Source organism: Globicephala melas, chromosome 4, assembly GCF_963455315.2.
Source record: "Globicephala melas chromosome 4, mGloMel1.2, whole genome shotgun sequence".
Classification (NCBI taxonomy): domain Eukaryota; kingdom Metazoa; phylum Chordata; class Mammalia; order Artiodactyla; family Delphinidae; genus Globicephala; species Globicephala melas.
Window position 1 is genome coordinate 72089526 of NC_083317.1, and position 19273 is coordinate 72108798.

General features: G+C 40.8%; 2 protein-coding genes across 6 annotated transcripts in view; one reads left to right on the top strand and one right to left on the bottom strand.

Moving 5' to 3' along the window:
* Positions 1–711: 711 nt before the first annotated feature.
* The window catches only part of SENP5 (SUMO specific peptidase 5), a 41372-nt gene continuing 22810 nt past the window's right edge, over positions 712–19273 (top strand). For 4 of the 5 annotated variants that reach the window (XM_030859832.2, XM_030859835.2, XM_030859833.2 and 1 more), the window contains exons 1-2: positions 712–888; positions 11326–12866. In XM_030859832.2, coding sequence (XP_030715692.1) covers positions 11357–12866 — 1510 coding nt within the window. In that variant the 5' untranslated portion in view covers positions 712–888; positions 11326–11356. The remainder of the gene's footprint in view (positions 889–11325; positions 12867–19273) is intronic. The other variant, XM_060298230.1, reaches the window with a different exon arrangement.
* Positions 14128–14469, bottom strand: LOC115855156 (short transmembrane mitochondrial protein 1-like). The gene has a single exon (XM_060297578.1). The coding sequence runs from the start codon at positions 14467–14469 to the stop codon at positions 14344–14346; it is 126 nt and encodes a 41-aa protein (XP_060153561.1). The 3' UTR covers positions 14128–14343.

Genomic DNA, 19273 nt, shown 5'->3' on the forward strand with positions numbered 1-19273 from the left:
AAAAATGCTTGTTGAAAGAATCGTGCTTTAATATAACAGACTGAAGTCACTTTCCTCTTTGTTCAGAAAAAGAATAATAGATTTATTGCACAGACTTACTAAGCACTTGTAGTCCAGTCACTATTTGGTGCTGGCTGGGGCTACAATGGTGAATAAGACCAGGTTCTTGCCCTCCTGGGGAAGTGTTCTCAGTTGAGGAGAGGCGGGTCAGAGATATAGAGGCACATCGCAATGCCAAGGGGAAAGATCACCATGGAAAAACCAGAGAAGAAAAGCTTGGGCCAGGCCTCAAAGTGCAGCCAGAGCAGGAATGTGGTCCTTCGCTTTTGACCAAAGGGAAAAAGGATTAGTGGAGGGAGACGCCGTATAGTAGCTACGGTTTGCCTTAGCCCTATGGGGGTTAAAAACTTGAGAGCAGGCTGTAAAGAAGTCTCAAACCCGTTCTGCAATGTTCAGATCGCAGTTTCTACAATCCTCACGCGCCACGAGGAAAGAGCCGAGTCCGCGACCAAAAGCGGAGTCCTGACGCCAGGGGCGCGGATCGTCAGAAAGACGTCCCGGGCGGGCGGGGGAGCATTCGCCGCCGGAAGTGGAGGGAAGGCGGGGCCACGCCCCCAGCGCCGAGCCCTTGCTTCCCTCCCCCGTCCCCTGCACGCGGCGCGGGCGGGGCTGAGGCGGAAGGGCACCGAAGAAGGTGACGTTGTAAGTGAGCGCCGGCTTCTCGGCAGTGGCTCCAGAGGAAGCTCGGCGGCTGTGGCCGTTGTAAGCAGGCCGGACGTCTGCTGGCTGACGGGCTTTCCCCTAAAGCTGGCGAAGGCGGGGCCGCAGTCCGAACTGCCGCAGTATCTGGACCCACGGCGGGGCAGGTGCCGGCAGCGAAGGACGTAGGTAAGCGGGAGCCCGGGTGTCAAATACGGCGAATGACTGACGGATCAGGCTGGCTGGCCATTCTCGCGCCAGTGCGCGCCAGCTCAGCACCCTGGCCTGGAGGCCTCGAGCGCTGCTCTTCCCCCACCGCCGAACCAGAGGCAGCGGATTTCTCCCCGGGCGCTGTTGTGCCTTTCTGGGGGCGGGGAAGGAGCTTGTCCCGAGGGACCAGTGTCCCCTTTTTCTCGCCAGTCCGAGCTGTACGACGCAGAAGCGGAGAGGGCTAGCGCCCCCGGCCGCTCTTCCTGAAGCCGGGGGAATCTTTGAGCGGAAGAGCTGCTGGTAGAGGTCCTCCAGCTCCTGCCGTCTTGGGTTTTATTTGTTCGGACAATTCTGCTTCCTTCCTGCCTTTGGTTCCATCCTCACACTCCTGGGACCCTGTTCTAGTGAACGGGTATGGCACAATTGAACATTTGGGCGGTGGGAAGCCTGTTTTTCCCTTCTGTTTATGCTAGGCAGTATCAACCCCCGTTACAGTGTATGACCACTCTTTTGGGGGAGGAGGGGTGCGGAGAGGATGTCGGAGATAAGGGTTTTGGACTTGGAGTTCGAAAAGCTGGAGTTCGAAAAGCAGAATTGAAATCCTGGCCTGCCACTTGCTGGTGGCTTTAATCTTGTGTAGACATTTTTAACCCATATAAAGTGGAACTTTCTTATACCTATATAAATTAGTTGGGAGAATTAAATGAAATGAAGAAAGCAGAACGTTAATCATGAAATATTTTGGGAATCAGGTTAAAGTCGGTTTAAGAATACCCAGGACGCTTAATGGTAGGTTCTTAATTATGTCTTTTACCCAGAATAACTACGCTTGGTATGGAGAAGGGTGCCAGAAGAGATACTAGGATCTTGTGGTTAAAAGCTAACTGCAGTCTCTGCTTTGGGTCGGGCAGCATTAGAAAGAAATCAGTTGCTCCTAGTCACCCAGAGGTCTCATGCTTATTGATTACACATTATTGGTGTATGAGGGATGACCTAAATCAGTTTTGCTTCTTGCTCAGTATGTCTAGTGGGCCCTTTCTAGGAGAAAAGCTGGGAGGGGCTTCATTCACACCTTGGCCCTCTTTAGAAGGAATTCTTTGCACGTTTCTGAGGACTCCTCCCTCTGCTTCTAAAGCATTTCATGTTAATTGAAAATGTTCAGAGAATAAATATAAGGACTTGAATCCTTTGAGTGGCTGAACATTACAGTTCTAAGTTAATATGAGGAGATACCTTTCTCTGTATTGGTGAGAGAAGACCATTCCCTGCTCTGAAGTTTAAGTAGACCCTAAGAGAAGTGTTTGGGGAGGGGAGAAGGGAGATGCAATCAGTGACTTGAGTGAGTAGCACCTGTTCTTACAGTTGCTTGGTCAGACAAATTAAGGATACTTGCCTTCCCTCATTGGAGTGTGATGATGCTCAGTGAAGCATGATGAAGTGCAATCTTCAGTTCCTTTGACACAGAATTGTCAATTTGGAATTTTAAGTCATGGATACGGAAGGGACCTTGAGGGTCATCTAATCCAGTGGTTCCAAAACCTGCAGGGACATCAGAATCAGTTGGGGAATTAAAACAAAACCCCAGATGCCCAGACACTACCTTAATAGATCTGAAATGGGACCTGGGTATTTGCGATTTTTAAAAGGCTTTTCAGGTGATATTCCCCATTTGAAAACGCAGATTTTAGTTTATAAACAGGCTCAGAGAGGTGAAGTGTCAATTAGTTTGTTGCCTATGCTTTTTTTTTTTAATTTATTTATTGTATTTATTTTTTTGACCGCGTTGCATCTTCGTTGCTGTGCGCGGGCTTTAGTTGCAGCGAGTGGGTCTTCGTTGCGGTGCGTGGGCTTCTTATTGTGGTGGCTTCTCTTGTTGCGGAGCATGGGCTCTAGGCACGTGGGCTTCAGTAGTTGTGGTGCCTGGGCTCAGTAGTTGTGGCTCGCGGGCTCTAGAGCACAGGCTCAGTAGTTGTGGCACATGGGCTTAGTTGCTCCATGGCATGTGGGATCTTCCCGGACCAGGGCTTGAACCCATGTTCTCTGCATTGGCAGGCGGATTCTTAACCACTGAGCCACCAGGGAAACCCTGTTGCCTATGCTTTTTAAATTTCATTCTCTTTTTCTTCCTTTCCTTAACAAATAACCTTACTTGAATCAATAGTACTATTTCAGGTTTTGTATCTCTGAGAGCACAGAAGGGGGAAAAAGTCATTTGTCAGTAGCTCTATGTAATTCTGTTTTCATAGTTCCCTATGCAATTAGACTCCTTAATGCTCTTTAATGAAAGTATTAGATTTTACAGTAAAATTTTTTACTAAATGTTGCTCAGGTTTTTTTGTTGTTGGCAGAATTATATAAAGACCATATCATTTTATAAATCAGTTTCTTAGTAGACTTTTATGCCAAGCCTTCATAAACCATGGAAGAATTCCAGTTAAAGAATATTTTCACTTTTGTTCTGGCTTGTCATAAACTCACTGTACTGTCCACAGGTTTCTCTCCACCACCATCCTCCACAATGCTGGTATGCATGACCTCTTACTTTGTGTCACTAGCCAGCTTCCTATGGAACTCAATTTGAGAACTGTTAGAGAAGCCCTATAACTTCTCTAATTGCCTTATAAACACCTGATTTAACCAGAGGCTCTTGGTATTGCCTTAAGCTTGTCCTTGAATTTTTAGTCCCTTTTTCTTTTTTGGTTAATTGTACCGTGCCACTGATTTAAAGAATTTGATAGATATCTAGAAAGGATGAACTGATAAGGAAGTAACAGTGCCTCATATGTATTTTTCTTGCCCATTACAGTGAAAATGTCGTGATTTTTTTAGGGGGGTGGTTAATATTTTCAGCATTCTTAAGGTAATAGATCAGGCAGAGTTGAACATTCTCTTTTGGGGAGATACATTCATTAGCAAATTATTCTTTGAATAAGAATCACTGAAACGATGAAAAGGCTGTGTTAGTAGAGCCAGAAATGGACCGTACATCACAAATCCTCTAAAGGAAGATGCTGAATTATTTTCTTTTTAAAAATGACCCTGTTTATAGCATGTTAACTTACTACAACCAGATGACACAAGGGCATTCTGAATTCACTGATTAACAAAGCCATGTTAACAGAGAGGTAATCTATAAATTCAGAATCTAGAGAGACATATGGTATGTGTTTAAGATGAAAAACCAAGTCACTGAGTCTCTAATTTTTTTTTTTTTTTTGACCAAGCCGTGTGGCATGTGGGATCATAGTTCCCTGACCAGGGATTGAACCTGAGCCCCCTGCATTGGAAGCGTGGAGTCTTAACCACTGGACCACCAGAGAAGTCCCTCTAAATTTTTTAATTTTGTGTCTGAAATACCTTAATTCTGAAGCCTAAAAATTGGTGAATTTCAGATTCTGACAGAATACACTTTTCAAGTAGAGGTATTGAGAAAGGATAAATGGGAACCCAGGGTTCACAATTTTAATGTAAACTGATATTATGGATTTAACAGAAATAAAGGCAGGGGGAGGGTAGTGACAACTTGAAGACCCCGTGAGAAGTGGAGTTTAGAAGTCACTTGCTGGTCCTTGAGGCAGTCTTCTCTGTCTGTAAGGACTTGAGACCAAAATTGGATATTTAACTTAATCTGCTTTATGTGTGTTAGCTGAATGTACCTATCACCAGTAGGTACCATAAATGTACAAGTCTCCAGTTCTCAATCTGGACCTTTTTATTCATGTCCTCTGATGCCAATGGGCAATACATTTTATTTTTGTTTTGTTTTGTTTTGTTTTGCGGTACGCGGGCCTCTCACTGTTGTGGCCTCTCCCGTTGTGGAGCACAGGCACCAGACGCGCAGGCTCAGTGGCCACGGCTCACGGGCCCAGCCGCTCCACGGCATGTGGGATCCTCCCGGACCAGGGCACGAACCCGTGTCCCCTGCATCGCAGGCGGACTCTCAACCACTGCACCACCAGGGAAGCCCTTTGTTTTGTTTTTAATCTTGTTTCCTACTACAAACCATTCATTCTGTCTCATTTTTTGGGGGGGGCGGATAACCTCTCCCCTGTTTATTCACTACACAGCAGCTATTCTCATTACTTCTTATTACCTACAGGAGAAAGAACTTTTTCATAGTGATGCTTCAGTTAATCTGTACAGTGGTTGCACTGCAAAATTTTACTCAAATAAATATTGAACCCCTCAAGGATTGTTCAGACTTCAGGCTGTCCTAGGGTCAGTGAGTATCTAATAAGAGTTGAAAGCTCACTTCTGTTTCCCTTGTGTGTGTGTTTTATCTTTTTTCTTAAAAACCATATTTGCTTTGCTCTTTATTTTATTATTATTATGACTTGACCACACCCCATGGCTTATGGGATCTTAGTTCCCCGACCAGGGATTGAACCTTGGTCCTCAGCAGTGAAAGCGTGGAGTCCCAACCACTGGACCACCAAGGAATTCCCTATTTTATCTTTGAAGGAATGTTGGTATTTGGTGAACACATAACAGTATGGCCGAGAATACAGGAGCAGAAATGTTAAGGGACCCCATGTGGAGGTTGCTTTTAATTTTAATTACATGTACTCTGAGTTCATGCTTGGGATATGTTGATTTTAGGGTACTCTGGCTGGACTCTTATTGGAGAACCTTCAACAGTATTATCTTTGTCTTTTTTCTTTGGCTAGGTAGATTTCCCAAAGAAGAATCTTCAGATCTCCTGCTTGGAGCTTATAAGCTGGGTTGTCAACAGTCTTGTAGCTAAACTGGGGGAAATGGTAGAGGTCTTAGCATTCAGTATGTAAACACTCATGTTCATTTAACTCAACTATTTTCAGTATGGTACCCTCATTCTCAACTGGACCAGATGTTTTCCAGTCCAGGAATCCTTTGTTTTTCCTTTAGAGCTGCGTTATCCAATGTGGTAGCCACTAGCCAAATGTAGCAACTTAAATTTAAATGATTAAAATTAAATAAAATTAAATATTTCGTTCCTCAGTTGCACTACACACATTTCAAGTGGTCAGTAACCACATGTTTCCAGAGACTATCATATGGGGCAGGGCAGATACAGAGTATTTCTATCATTGCAGAACTCCTGTTGGCCAGTGCTGTTTTAGTCTAGAAAGTAACACTCCAGGCTTCTGCAAGGATCAGGGAGGGGCAGTTGACTGGTTTTTGTGGCGAGTAGAAGGGTATCTAAATGATTTGATTTATCCTCTTGTTTTTAGCACCATGTTCACACCCCACTTACAGAACTTCCTGCTGCCAATTCCTGACCTCTTTTGAGGCACTGTTGTATAAATTGGATTGCTTTCCTTCTTGCAAGCTTGACATTTAACTTTCTTTTTTTTTTAAATTAATTAATTTATTTTTGGCTGCATTGGGTCTTTGTTGCTGCATGCGGGCTTTTTCTAGTTGCAGCGAGCAGGGGCTACTCTTTGTTGCGGTGCGCAGGCTTCTTATTGCAGTGGCTTCTCTTGTTGCAGAGCCCGGGCTCTAGGCGTGTGGGCTTCAGTAGTTGTGGCACGCGGGCTCAGTAGTTGTGGCTCGCGGGCTTAGTTGCTCCGCGGCATGTGGGATCTTCCCAGACCAGGGCTTGAACCCGTGTCCCCTGCGTTGGCAGGTGGATTCTTAACCACTGCGCCACCAGGGAAGCCCTGATTTTTATATTATTAATTAATTTATTTGGGAGGCACAAAAGGGCAGATACATGTATATTTTCTTATTTTTTCTTTTATGAAAGGTGGCTATATATAATATAGAAAAGAATTAACCTTGCACAAAAAGAAAGCCTTTATCCTTGGCTTTAAGGAGGTAATCTCTAAACCCTTGGAATGTTATGTCTGATTGGAGTGTCTTTATTTGCCTGTGGGCCTTGGGTCACTGATAATCTAACAATATGATATAGGATGGGGATTGGCCATGCCAGAAAAACCAGCAGTGTGATTTAGGGTAATGACTTTGATATCAGTCGATCTCCAGAGGGGTTGAAGACTGAGCTCAGTCGTGTGGGCAATCAGTTATGCCTATGAACCCCCATAAAAACTCTGGACATCAAGGCTTAGGTGAGCTTCACTGGCTGGCAGTTCTTGTCACACTTTGTCACACATTGGTGCTGGGAAAGTAATGCTGTCTCTACTCCATGGGGAGAGGACAAATGGAAGCGCCTCATTTGTTACTTCCCCTGGACTCTGCACTATATAGTTCTTCACTTGGATGATTTTAATCCACAGTCTTCAGCTGTAATAAGCCATAACTATTAACAGTTTTTAGTGAGTTCTGTGCGTCCTTCTGACAAAGTATAAGACCTGAGGGTGGTTTTGGAAACTCCCTGAACTTTCAGTTGTTGTCAGAAGTGAGGGTGATCTTGTGTGGACTGTTCTCCCTAACTGTACATTGGCTAAACTATTGCAGTGGTTTACCATTGATACTCATTTGAACTCTGCTTTTTTCATTTAAACCGGAAATTACTCCATGTTAGTTCATAGACCTTATCCTTATTCTGTTACAGCTTCATTCGTTGTGCAGATGAACCATAGTTTATGCAACCACTGCCCTATGTATGGGCATTTAGGTTGTTTCCAGTATTTTGCAATTACAGACAGTGTTGCAGTGAATAACCATGTACTATGTATTTTCATTATTATTGGAGATGTATCTTCAGGGTAAATTCCTAAAAGTGGAGTTGTTGGATTAAAAGGTGAATACTTGTATGGTTTTGTTAGATATTACCAAATTCCCCTCCAAAATGATTTTATCAGTTTGTATTCCCAACCAGCAAAGTATGAAAGTCTTTTTTCTCCCACCAACAAAACATGTTGCTATAACTTTTGCCAAATTTTTTTGAGGTATAATTGACATATATTAGTTTCAGGTGTACAACATAATGGTTTAACATTTGTATACATTGCAAAATAATTACAATAAGTCTAGTTAAATCCATCACCATACTTAGCTCCCCACCCCCCAAATTTTTTTTCTTGCGATGAGGGCTTTACTTTTAGCGGCTTTCAAATATGCAATACAGTATTATTAACTATAGTCACCATGCTGTACAGTACATCGTCATGAATGACTTGTTTATATGTTTATTTATGGAGGTTTGTACCTTTGACTCCTTTCACCCATTTTGCCTATCTCCCAAACCCCCTTGACAATTTTTTAATGCATGAAGTTGAACATCTTTACTTATGTTTAAGGGCCATTTAAAAATATTTATTTGTGAATTGTTTCATTATGTCTTTTTCCCATTTTTCCATCAGCCTTTTCCTTTATCACTCAATTTAAGATATTAAATATTAGTAATATTAGCCCTTTACTTTCTATTGAGTTTTTCATTTTTGCTATTTTAAGTGTCCTAAGCTCCTTTATTTTTTTAACTGTTCCTTTAAAAAAAAAATCCCATTCTTTTTTTCCCCAGTGGATGTAATGTTTTCTTCTTTGAGGATAGCGTTGGGGTTTTTTTTCTTCTCTCTTTTTTAAAAAAAATTGTAAAATATACATAACATAAAATTTACCATTTAAATCATTTTTAGGTATACAGTTCAGTGGCATTAAATACATTCATATTGCTGTGCAACCATCACCACCATCCATCCTGAGACCTATTTTAATTTTCCTAAACTGAAGCTCTTCACATTAAACAATAACTTCCCTTCTCTCCCCTTCTCAGGTTTTTTAAGTTGACTTCTCTAAATATGCTTTTGCTTTTATCTGTTTGTTTTTGTCTACTTTTTATCCCTGGAAGTGTGGTGATTCTTAGTTATGCTGTCTTTTGACCACTAAGAAGTTGGTGGGAGGTTCTGAGCTTGTGGTGGGACTTGTCACTTGTGGGGTGCACTGTGGGCCATGCTGGGCCATTCTGTGGGGGCATACCTGTACTTATATATTTTCTTGTGGAATAATCAATTTCTCTGAAGAAGAATCTTCCAATCTCCTGCTTGGACGGGAAAGACAGACTGCCAGCGTTTTGGGAGATGAGTGGGAAAGTGTTGTGGGGTCTTATATTCAATATATAATTCCATCTTCAAACTGTTCCTGGGATCCCCTTGTCTGCAGAACTTCCTTTCTGAAGGAGAAACTTCTAATCTTGGGTTGGGGAGGGACAGTTACCTGCTATGCGGAGTTGGGGAGGGATTTGGGGGTTTCATTGCTTCTTAAACTTTGGGGTAATTGTTTGGGCCTGTGTAGTTGTGGCATCCCCAAATATCAGTATCTGTTGGTCTTTTTGAATGATCTATCCCTACCCAACCCCCTGCCCACCCCCAGAACTGATCTCCTCCTTTGGGGTATAAACTTTTCTGGGAGCTGAGTGAGGAAAGAGGTTGGGGAGAAATTCCCTATGTAAACTGATTTATCCTCCTGTTTGTACCCCTGCCCTCAGTTGTACATGATGTGCCTGACTGTTCTAGTTCATTCCCTTGAGTAAGTGAAACTTTGATCATCTGCCATGGTAGGAGAAGGGATCTTAGAGTCTAATTGCTTCTTATTCAGACTTTCAACCAGTCCTTCCTTTTTCAGCTGTCCTCCATTCCCTGACCTTCATAGGTATTGTTGCTCTTGGTTCCTGAGCCTTTCTGAGGTCCTGTAACTTGCTGCTTGGCTTCCCCTACTGCTGGCTTAGATTTCAGCTCTTTTGGCTGGCTAAGTCTGTTATCACTCATTCATCTGCTTTCTTCTTTCAGCAGTTTTATTGCTCGTCTCCTTTTTTGTTGTCATTGTCCCTGAGAGGTTTTGCCTTTTTAAAAACTGCATTTCTGTCATCTTAATGGGATTTGGAAAGGAAGCAGAAGTAAACATGTGTTCAGTCCTCTTCTCCCCTCTGCCCCGCCCCCAGAGAAAACTGATGCACAGAAAGGTAATACAGCTTTTCCTAGTAAGTTATTAGTAGGCTGAAATTAGGATATTGGTTTTTGATTCTTCTGTTCCACCTGCAGTGGCTGGTGCCTTTCTTTCTAGGCTAAAGAGCCTTCAGTAATGTTAGATCTTATTAAGTCTGAGGGGAAATCATGTTTGTTTGTTTTTAATATTTATTTATTTGGCTGTGCTGGGTCTTAGTTGCAGCACGCAGGATCTTCGTTGCGGCATGCGGGATCTCCAGTTGCGGCATGCGGGCTCTTAGTCGCAGCATGTGGGATCTAGTTCCCTTACCAGGGAACGAACCCGGTCCCACTGCATTGGGAGTGCAGTCTTAACCACTGGACAACCAGGGAAGTCCCAAACCATGTTTGGTTTTGACTATCATTTTCATCTACCCTTTCCTGTAAGTGTGTTCCTAAAGTTCACACACACACACACACACACACACACACTTGTATTGGTTCTTTTTTCTTATACTTACTTGAGAGCCAGAACCATAACTGGTTGAGAGCACCTGATAGAGTCCTGTCTCCTCATAGTCACTCAGAAAGTCTTTGACTGACTGACAAAGAGGAGGCTGGTCGGTCTTCCTCTTGAGGTACTGATATTGCGTGCATATATTGACTGTCCGCCTGTGGATGACTGTACAGAATAAAAGTCCCTGCCTTTCCTTTCTGAAATTTGTTGTATGGGACTTCCCTGGCAGTCCAGTGGTTAAGACTTCACCTTCCAATGCAGGGGGTGTGGGTTCTATCCCTGGTCAGGAAGCTGAGATCCCACATGCCTTGTGGCCAAAAAACCAAAACATGAAACAGAAGCAATATTGTAACAAATTCAATAAAGACTTTAAATATGGTCTACATCAAAAAAAATCTTTAAAAGAAAATTTGTTGTATGGAACAAATTGTTTTGATGTGAACTCAGTCTTAAATGGTGTCTGGTCCCCTCTCCCTTCTCTATCCTTCATTTTACAAATGAGAACACAGAATTTGGGTGACTTGATTAAAGTCACTTAGCTAATGAGAAACAAGGTCAACACTTAGAAATTCTCTCCTGACTCCCTGCCCTTTCTGCTTCATCAGAAACTGGCTGCATATTGGGAAATGATTCTTGAAACTTGTTTCTATCAGAGGCAGGTACAGCAAAATGGGGTCATGTTGGAGCACTCATGTCTTCCCTTATCCCTCATTTTCATTGTGGGGAAAACCTTGATCAGGTAGGATTTCATTATGTCTGATAGTGTAAATTGAACTTCATATGCTTTTTTCAATTTTCTAATGTATATTGCTGTGAATATATCTTTTTTTTTTTTTTTTTTGCGGTACGTGGGCCTCTCACTGTTGTGGCCTCTCCCGTTACAGAGCACAGGCTCCGGACGCGCAGGCTCAGCGGCCATGGCTCACGGGCCCAGCCACTCCGTGGCATGTGGGATCCTCCCGGACCGGGGCACGAACCCGTGTCCCCTGCATTGGCAGGCGGACTCTCAACCACTGCGCCACCAGGGAAGCCAGTGAATGTATCTTTATGACCTTATTTTTAGGGTAGAAATGTAAATTTTCTTTCTCTTCTTTACAGCTGCATTCAGATCTCATTATGCATCAGAAAAATGAAAAAACAGAGGAAAATTCTGTGGAGGAAAGGAATCCACTTAGCTTTTTCTGAGAAATGGAATACTGGGTTTGGAGGCTTTAAGAAGTTCTACTTTCACCAACAGTTGTGCATTCTGAAAGCCAAGTTGGGAAGGCCAGTTACTTGGAGCAGGCATTTAAGGCATTTCCAGTGCAGAAAGAAGGCCCTTCAATTCCAGAAAACGTGGATCCAGGATGAACCCCTTTTTGCTAAGGCAAAGTCCAATGTGGCTGTTCAGAATCTTAGTACTTTGTCCTCTAAAGTGAAAGGAAAGGACACTAAACACTTCATTTCCTCCTCAAGGACCTTCCTGAAACTCCAAGCAGAGAAGTTGCTATCATCAGCAAAGAACTCTGATCATGAATACTCTGGAGAGAAAAGTCTCTTGAAGGCAGCCACTGACATACCAGCAAATAGTGTTTTAAGTCAGGCCAGTGGTCACAGACCTAGGACGGAGCCACAAGCTTCTGATCCTCCTATGAAGTTCAATGGGGAGAGCCAGAGTCCAGGTGAGAGTGGCACAATTGTGGTCACCTTGAGCAACCATAAGAGAAAGCGCTTTTGTTATGGCTGCTGCCGAGGGCTGGAGCACCACAGGAATGGGGGACCCCTGATTCCAAGAAAGTTCCAACTTAATCAACATAGAAGAATAAAAGTATCTCCTCATATGATGTATGAGAAATTATCCATGATTAGATTTCGGTACAGGATTCTCAGATCCCAGCACTTCAGAACAAAAAGCAAAGTTTGCAAGCTAAAAAAAGCCCAGCGAAGCTGGGTGCAGGTCACTGGGGACCATCAAGAGACCCTTAGGGAGAACAGTGAGGGTGGCAGTTGCAGCTTATTCCCTTCCCCAGAACCTAAAGACCCTTCTTGTCGGCATCAACCATACCTTCCAGATATGGACAGCAATGCTGTGGTGAAGGGAAAGAACTCTCATGTGCCTGATGGCCACACTAAAGGAAGCCCTCTCTTGGGCAAGGAACTTAGTTTAGATGAAGCATTCCCTGACCAACAGAATGGCAGTGCCACATACATCTGGGACCAGTCACCCTGTTCCTCTCCTAAGTGGGCGTGTACAGAGCTGATTCATGACATCCCCTTACCAGAACATCATTCTAATAACATGTTTATCTCGGAAACCGAGGGAGAAGTTATGGCTCTGGGTCAGGAAAATCGGACAAGTACTGTCAATGATGACAGAGTAAAACTGTCAGTGTCTGGGGCAGATCAATCTGTGAGTAGTGTAGATGGGCCTGTGTCCGAAGAGACTGTTCAGAATGAGAGTTCATGCCAGATGGATGAGGATGGATCTTTCAAGCAGAACATTCTTAGTTCTAAGTTGCTGGACCACCCTTACTGTAAAAGTCCACTGGAGGCTCCTCTGACGTGCAGTGGACTCAAACTAGAAAATCAAGTGGGAGGTGGGAAGAACAGTCAAAAAGCCTCTCCAGTGGATGATGAACAGCTGTCAATCTGCCTTTCTGGTATGCACTCTTCCTTTATTCTCCCTCAATCTCTGGCCCACACCTGCTGTCCATTATCCTTTCTAGGAGAGTCCTATTTGGTCCTTCCCCACATGGATTTCCCTTTAAGCATTTAGACATTCTTTTATATTGCTGTATTATATAGATGTTCCATAGTTCAGTAAGTTTTTGATTGACGGACACTTGTGTTGCTTTTAGTTGTTTCCCTCTATAAACAATGGTGCAGTGGAATTACTTCTTTATACTTCTATGGTTGTTTTTGTAAGTTAAATTCCTAGTAGTAGAAATGATGGTGGAAGGATAATCACACTTAAAATTTTAAGAGAATTGTTAAATTGCCCTCTAAAAAGTTGAACCCGTTTGCATTTGCTAAAGTTTGCTAGTCTCATAGATCACAAGAGAGTTCTTTGTTTTAATTTGCCTTTCTAAATTTAAAGTTTGAACATCTTTTTCTGTCTTTGCCATTTTTTGTTTGTATATAATTTTACTTTGCCTTTTCCTCTATTGGATTGTTTATATTTTATTTAATATATGAGAAGCTCCTATGTACCATTGTTGGCTCTAAGAATGTGGCAACAAACAGGATACACTGATTCCTACCCTCAAGGTCCTTAGCATCATTATAGTTTTTTTTTTTAATGAGAACCACTATAAAGTTATAATGTAAATACATTTTTTTAAATGTAAAAAGGCATAAAATTTCCTTTATAGACAGCTTCTCATTTATCTGCCATGTAATGTAAAATGTGCCTATAATAAAATAAGTATGATTCTTATGAGAGAATAGAGCAAGATCAAATGCACCATTAAGAAAAACATGCATACGAGACTATGAATTCTACTGAGGACAAAGGCCATTACTTTAAATACTTTTAAATTCCCGAGTTCCTGATAGAGTTCTCAGAACAGAGTTTCTTGGTTAATGAATAGCAAATTGATTTATTGGTTAAATTAGCAACTATGGAGCTTCCTGACAACAATATAAAATTAGTGGATAATTCACCAGAAACTGGCTTCTAGATTTTCATTTTAGTTACTATTTTGAAACAACATAATTTAGTACCAAAGGTTTAAACACCCAGTATAATTGCTAGACTGTGAAATCAGCATTATTTATATCTCATCAGCTATACAAAACTCATCATTTTTTCTTTCGGAAAAAAAACGGTAGTAGAAATCCCAAAGAATAAGGGAGAAACTACTAGTTAAAGGTCATGTTTACTAATCTAGCACCATAATTCCATTCTCAGGACCTCCCAAGTGGCTGGAAGGAGGAAGGGAAGAAGTGAGGATGTTGGAAAAGTAAGGGTTGTTCTTAACTTGTGGCCCCATTTGTGGTGTAAGGCAATGCAGGGTCTAGCAAAGAAGAAAATTGCTGAGGCTGGAGATGAAAACAAAAGCTTTTGGTTCAGATGGTAAAGGAGGCCCTCAAGAACAGTAGAATCAGTTTATCCAGGAGGCAGTGCTAGAGTCGGCCTCATGAACTAGGGGGTTTCTTCTTGGCGTCCACGTCCTTTTTAATTTCTTCAAGTATGTCGTAGTTCTGAGCCAGATACATTCCCACCACATTGCCAAGAGTAAATCCAAGCAGGAACTGGAGCATAGTGTCGGCAAGGAGGCTCGAAGGGCGGCTGCAGCTCCTTGGGCCGTCCGAGCCTGCCTCCCCTGGCCTAGTTTTAAAGATGTTACATTAAATTTTGGTAAAAGCCCTCAGTACCCTGACTTTGTGTATGACATTTTTGCTTAACAGAGAATTTCAGTTCTTACATAGTAAAATTTATTTGTCTTTACATTATGGCTTCAAGTTTTTACATAGTGCTTTAAAGTCGTCTTGTCAAAATCTACCCCATGAAGTCATTTGGTATAAACACTTCTGGAAGATAATATGGCAGTATCAGTCTTTGACCCATTCCCCTTCTTGCAATTTAGCCAAGATATAAAAGAGTACAAATATATTTGTACAGGGACATTACTTATAGTATTATCTTGGTAGTAAAACACTGAGGACAACCAAAGAAAGTGTTTTTATGGACCTATAAATTACAGCATATCCAGGCAGTATACTATGAAGCTATTAAAGAATAAATTCGAAAAGTGAAAAAAGCAAGTTGCAAAACAGAAGGAGGCCATTTTGTTAAAAGATACATGTGCACATAACGAGTACATGTATATATGTGTACACATGCATTTGTATAGGATATATCTGGACAGATATATCAAATTGTTATAAATGGCTTTTTCTGGGGAGTTAGGAGAGTTACTTCTTGGTGGTTTAAACAATTCTGAACACTTTGCTTTTTCAACCATTAAGTATGTATGAAAAACTTTTCCTCACAAAATGACAAAGTACAGAGTCCTAGAAAATCTTTCAAAAAAAATTCTGTTGTTTATGCTGTCCTAGAATGAAGACAAATTTCCCTACTATGAGGTTAGCAGAACCATGATTCATAAATCTGAAAAAGTTAGCATTTACCCACAAATACCAATTAACTTACAAATATATATGTAGCACTTCCAAAAAAGTTGATAAATTGACTGTGTCCTATAGTAAAACTGTAGCATAACGTGAAGACAAGAATTTTTTACAGAATTCACATTTAGTGATCTGTAATGTAGTTATTTTAATAGGCTAAAAGAGAAAAGTCATGGTATCTCAGCAAGTACTGAAAGCCTGATAATAAAGCTTAGCTTCCTTTGTGTTTAAATCTCTTTGAAAACTAGGAATAAAGAAAACTTCCTTCACTTAGTAAAGAATATCTGTCAGAAACCAATAGTAGATTTACGAGGATGAAGTAAGCCCATGGAATCTCTTCTTCCTCCTACCAAACCCATAGAAATTATGAAAAATATATTTAAAACATATGTATCTGTATACTCAAAAACAAAGAGAGTTTTGGTAGATCAAAAACTGAGAAACTAACAAGGCATAAAGTAGAGGGGAGATCCAGAGGGGAGCCCCAGTGACAGAAGGAAGATTAGTGCAGGAAAATGGTGCAACACTGAGGGTGTACCATTTCTGGAGATGGTGGAGGTGGAGAGGAAAGGGGAGACCCATGGTAAAAGACCGAGTAGTTGGAAAATCTCCACAAAAGCATCTCTCCCTGCCTGTGCCATATATCAGCAAGGAGGATATCTGCTATCAAGCTGAAATTTCTCCCCCCACCCCAATTTTATTGAGATATAATTGACATATAACACTGAAATTCTAAGAATAGGAGATTGGTGTGGAGAGGCAGGACATTCCCCTCTACTCCTGTCCCATTACTTATAATGCCTGGCAAGAATGAAGAACAACCCTTTCCAGAAGAACTGTTTTGGGGGTTCTTAGCATCCCCACATTGAAAATAGTTCAAGGCAGAGCAAAAGCTACTGCCCATCACAGCCTTCCCTCCACCTGCAAGTTATTCGAGTAGAGATGAGCCTGTAATCTATCACCAAACATCTGGAGAAAGCCAACACGATGGAAGAGACAAATTGAACTAAACTCGAGTAATCAGGATTAATAGAGCAATCAGAATAGGAATCAGTATAGGACAATCAGCATGGTATATGCTCCCTTAATTGACTTTGTAGTGTTAGCCAATATTCTGTGGTGTCCTGAATGCTGGCTCTTCTCTAATATAACTGCACATTATGCTCATTTTGTATTTATATATTTAATAAGAGCCCATTGTACTTATCAAAATTTACTTTTGTGTTTCATATTTTTATCAAATATTGCATAAACTGATGCAGTATTTGTTCAGAAAGTTACTCTCTTCAAAACCAAGTTGAATACTTTGCAACAACAGTAGTGTTATGTTTGTACAAGACAACTTTAAAAAATTTCAGGGAGGGTAGGAAAGTCTAGGATTCTGTACTCAGATTAGCTGTTTTGGAAGGAAAAGAAATAGATTCCTGTATCACAATATGTTCCAGGTGGATTGAAAAGTTAACTAATTAGAAACAAATACAGATAAACAAAAACTTGTACACAAATATTCATAGCATCATTATTCATAGTAGCCAAAAAGTGGAAAAAACTTAAATATCCATCAACTGATGAATAGATGAATAAAATTTTGGTATATCTATACAATGGAATATTATTCTGCCATAAAAAGGAATGATATATTTCAGTTTGGGTGAACCTTGAAAACATGCTAAGTGAAAGAAGTCAGACACAAAAGGCTACATACCATATGATTCTGTCGTTTTGAAATGTTCAGAGTAGGCAAATACATAGAGATAAAAAGTAGATTAATGGTTGCCAGGGGGTGGGGAGGGGGGGAATAAGGAGTAATTGCTAATACATACAAAGTTTTTTTGTGGAGTGATGCAGATGTTCTGGAATTATGTAATGGTAATGGTTGTACAACTCTGAATATATAAAAACCCACTGAATTGTAGACTTTTAAGAGGATGAATTATGTGAATCATAGCTTAAGCTGTTAAAAAAAAACACAAGACCATTTTTATAATCTCATATTGATAAGACATTTTAAAGCATGATAGGAAACTCAGAAGCAATAAAAGTATACCAATTTGACTCCATAAGCATTAAAATCTCGTAAATATAGATAACCAAATTCATAAGTGAAAATCTGCAAGTTTTAATGTCCTTTGACCCAGAAATTTGAAAATGTTTTTAGTTTTTAATTTTTGGCTTGCAGGGTCATAGTTCCCTGACTAGGGATCGAACTCTTGCCCTTGGCAGTGAAAGCATGGAATCCTAACCACTGGACCGCCAGGGAGTTCCCTCAGAAATTTGAATTTTAGCAAGTGTGTTCTAAGGAAACACTAGAACAAGGATATATTGAGGGTTTTAATTGTAACATTATTTAGAGAGCTAAAAATTAACAAATGGCCATCAGCACGGAATTGGTTAAAATATGCCAGATCAATTTAATGGACCACTAGATTGTTTTGAATTGACTTAGGGAAAAAAAATCCATGTATTGAATATAAAAAAGCAGCTTCCAGAAGAGTGAGTATAGTTTGCTACTTACATGTTTAAGACATACATGTTCATTAGGGCATAAAAGTTCTAAAGGAATTATGGGGTGGCTGCCACTTTATTTTAAAATGTTTATGGTCATGTATTGATACTAGCATAAATACTTAAAGCTTGTTCCCATTTCAAGTTTGTAAAAATATTCAGCCCTATTTTCTAGACTATTAATGTGTTATTTTTACATGTAGGTGTTTGGAAAAAACTAAAGATGGCTTCCTACATTTTTTTTTTTTTTTTTTTTGCGGTACGCGGGCCTCTCACTGTTGTGGCCTCCCTGTTGCGGAGCACAGGCTCCGGACGCGCAGGCTCAGTGGCCATGGCTCATGGGCCCAGGCGCTCTGTGGCATATGGGATCTTCCTGGACCAGGGCACGAACCTGTGTCCCTTGCGTCGGCAGGCGGACTCTCAACCACTGCGCCACCAGGGAAGCCCGGATTCCTACATTCTTTACACCAAAATGAATTTCAACTGTGAACAAAAGATTTACTTGGTAGTTCTAATACTATTTATTGATTAATTCATCTTTTCCCCATGATTATGAGATGCTGCCTGCCATTCTGATTCCTATCTGATTGGTTTCTCTGTTTCTGTGATAGCACTATTCTGCTTCAATCACTGTTATTTGGTTTTATAATTTGATGGGATTAGGCCCTCCTTCTCCTCTTCTCTTTTGCCCCTATTCACCTCTCCTCCTTAATCTTTTTCAAAAATTTCTAAGAATTTCTCACATTTTTGTCCCAAGATGAATTTGGATTTGGTTTTTCAATTAAACCAATGAACAAACAGTGGCTTTTGATTGGTATTGCATTACATTAATAGACTAATTTAGGGGAAATTGCATTCATTTTAATATGGAGTTTTCCTGTCTAAAAACCAAAGAATTACTCCATTTATTGATCTGTGTCCCTTACTAGAATTTGGTAGTGCTTTTCACTTGTTTAATAAGTTTAATAAACTTAAGCACATTATTTAAGTTTATTCTTAGATATTTTGTGCCTTTCTTATTTTTGATGGGACCTTTCTGGCATGTGTATTGTATCTTGTTGGAGAACCAAGTGGTTGCATTTCATATGTGCACAACACAATGAACCCCTTCCACTTTCAGGGTGGGATGTGATCCAAGTGACCCATATCAGTTGTTGCAAGAAAAAGCTGTCTAACACAGTTGGTTTAACATGATGAGTAATTTAACTTCTAAAAAACACCTCAGTTTTGTTTTTCACATTATTACCTTTTGTACTTACAAGATGGAATATAATTTGAACTCCAATTTTTCATGATTTTGTTTTTTCCTAATATTTTATCCTTTGCTTCTAGGTCATACTAAAATTTTAGTACTTCTGGAATAAAAGAAATTGTATATTCCAAATGCATTTTCCTTGTTGGTTCATTGGTTTGGTGAAAACAAGTGGAT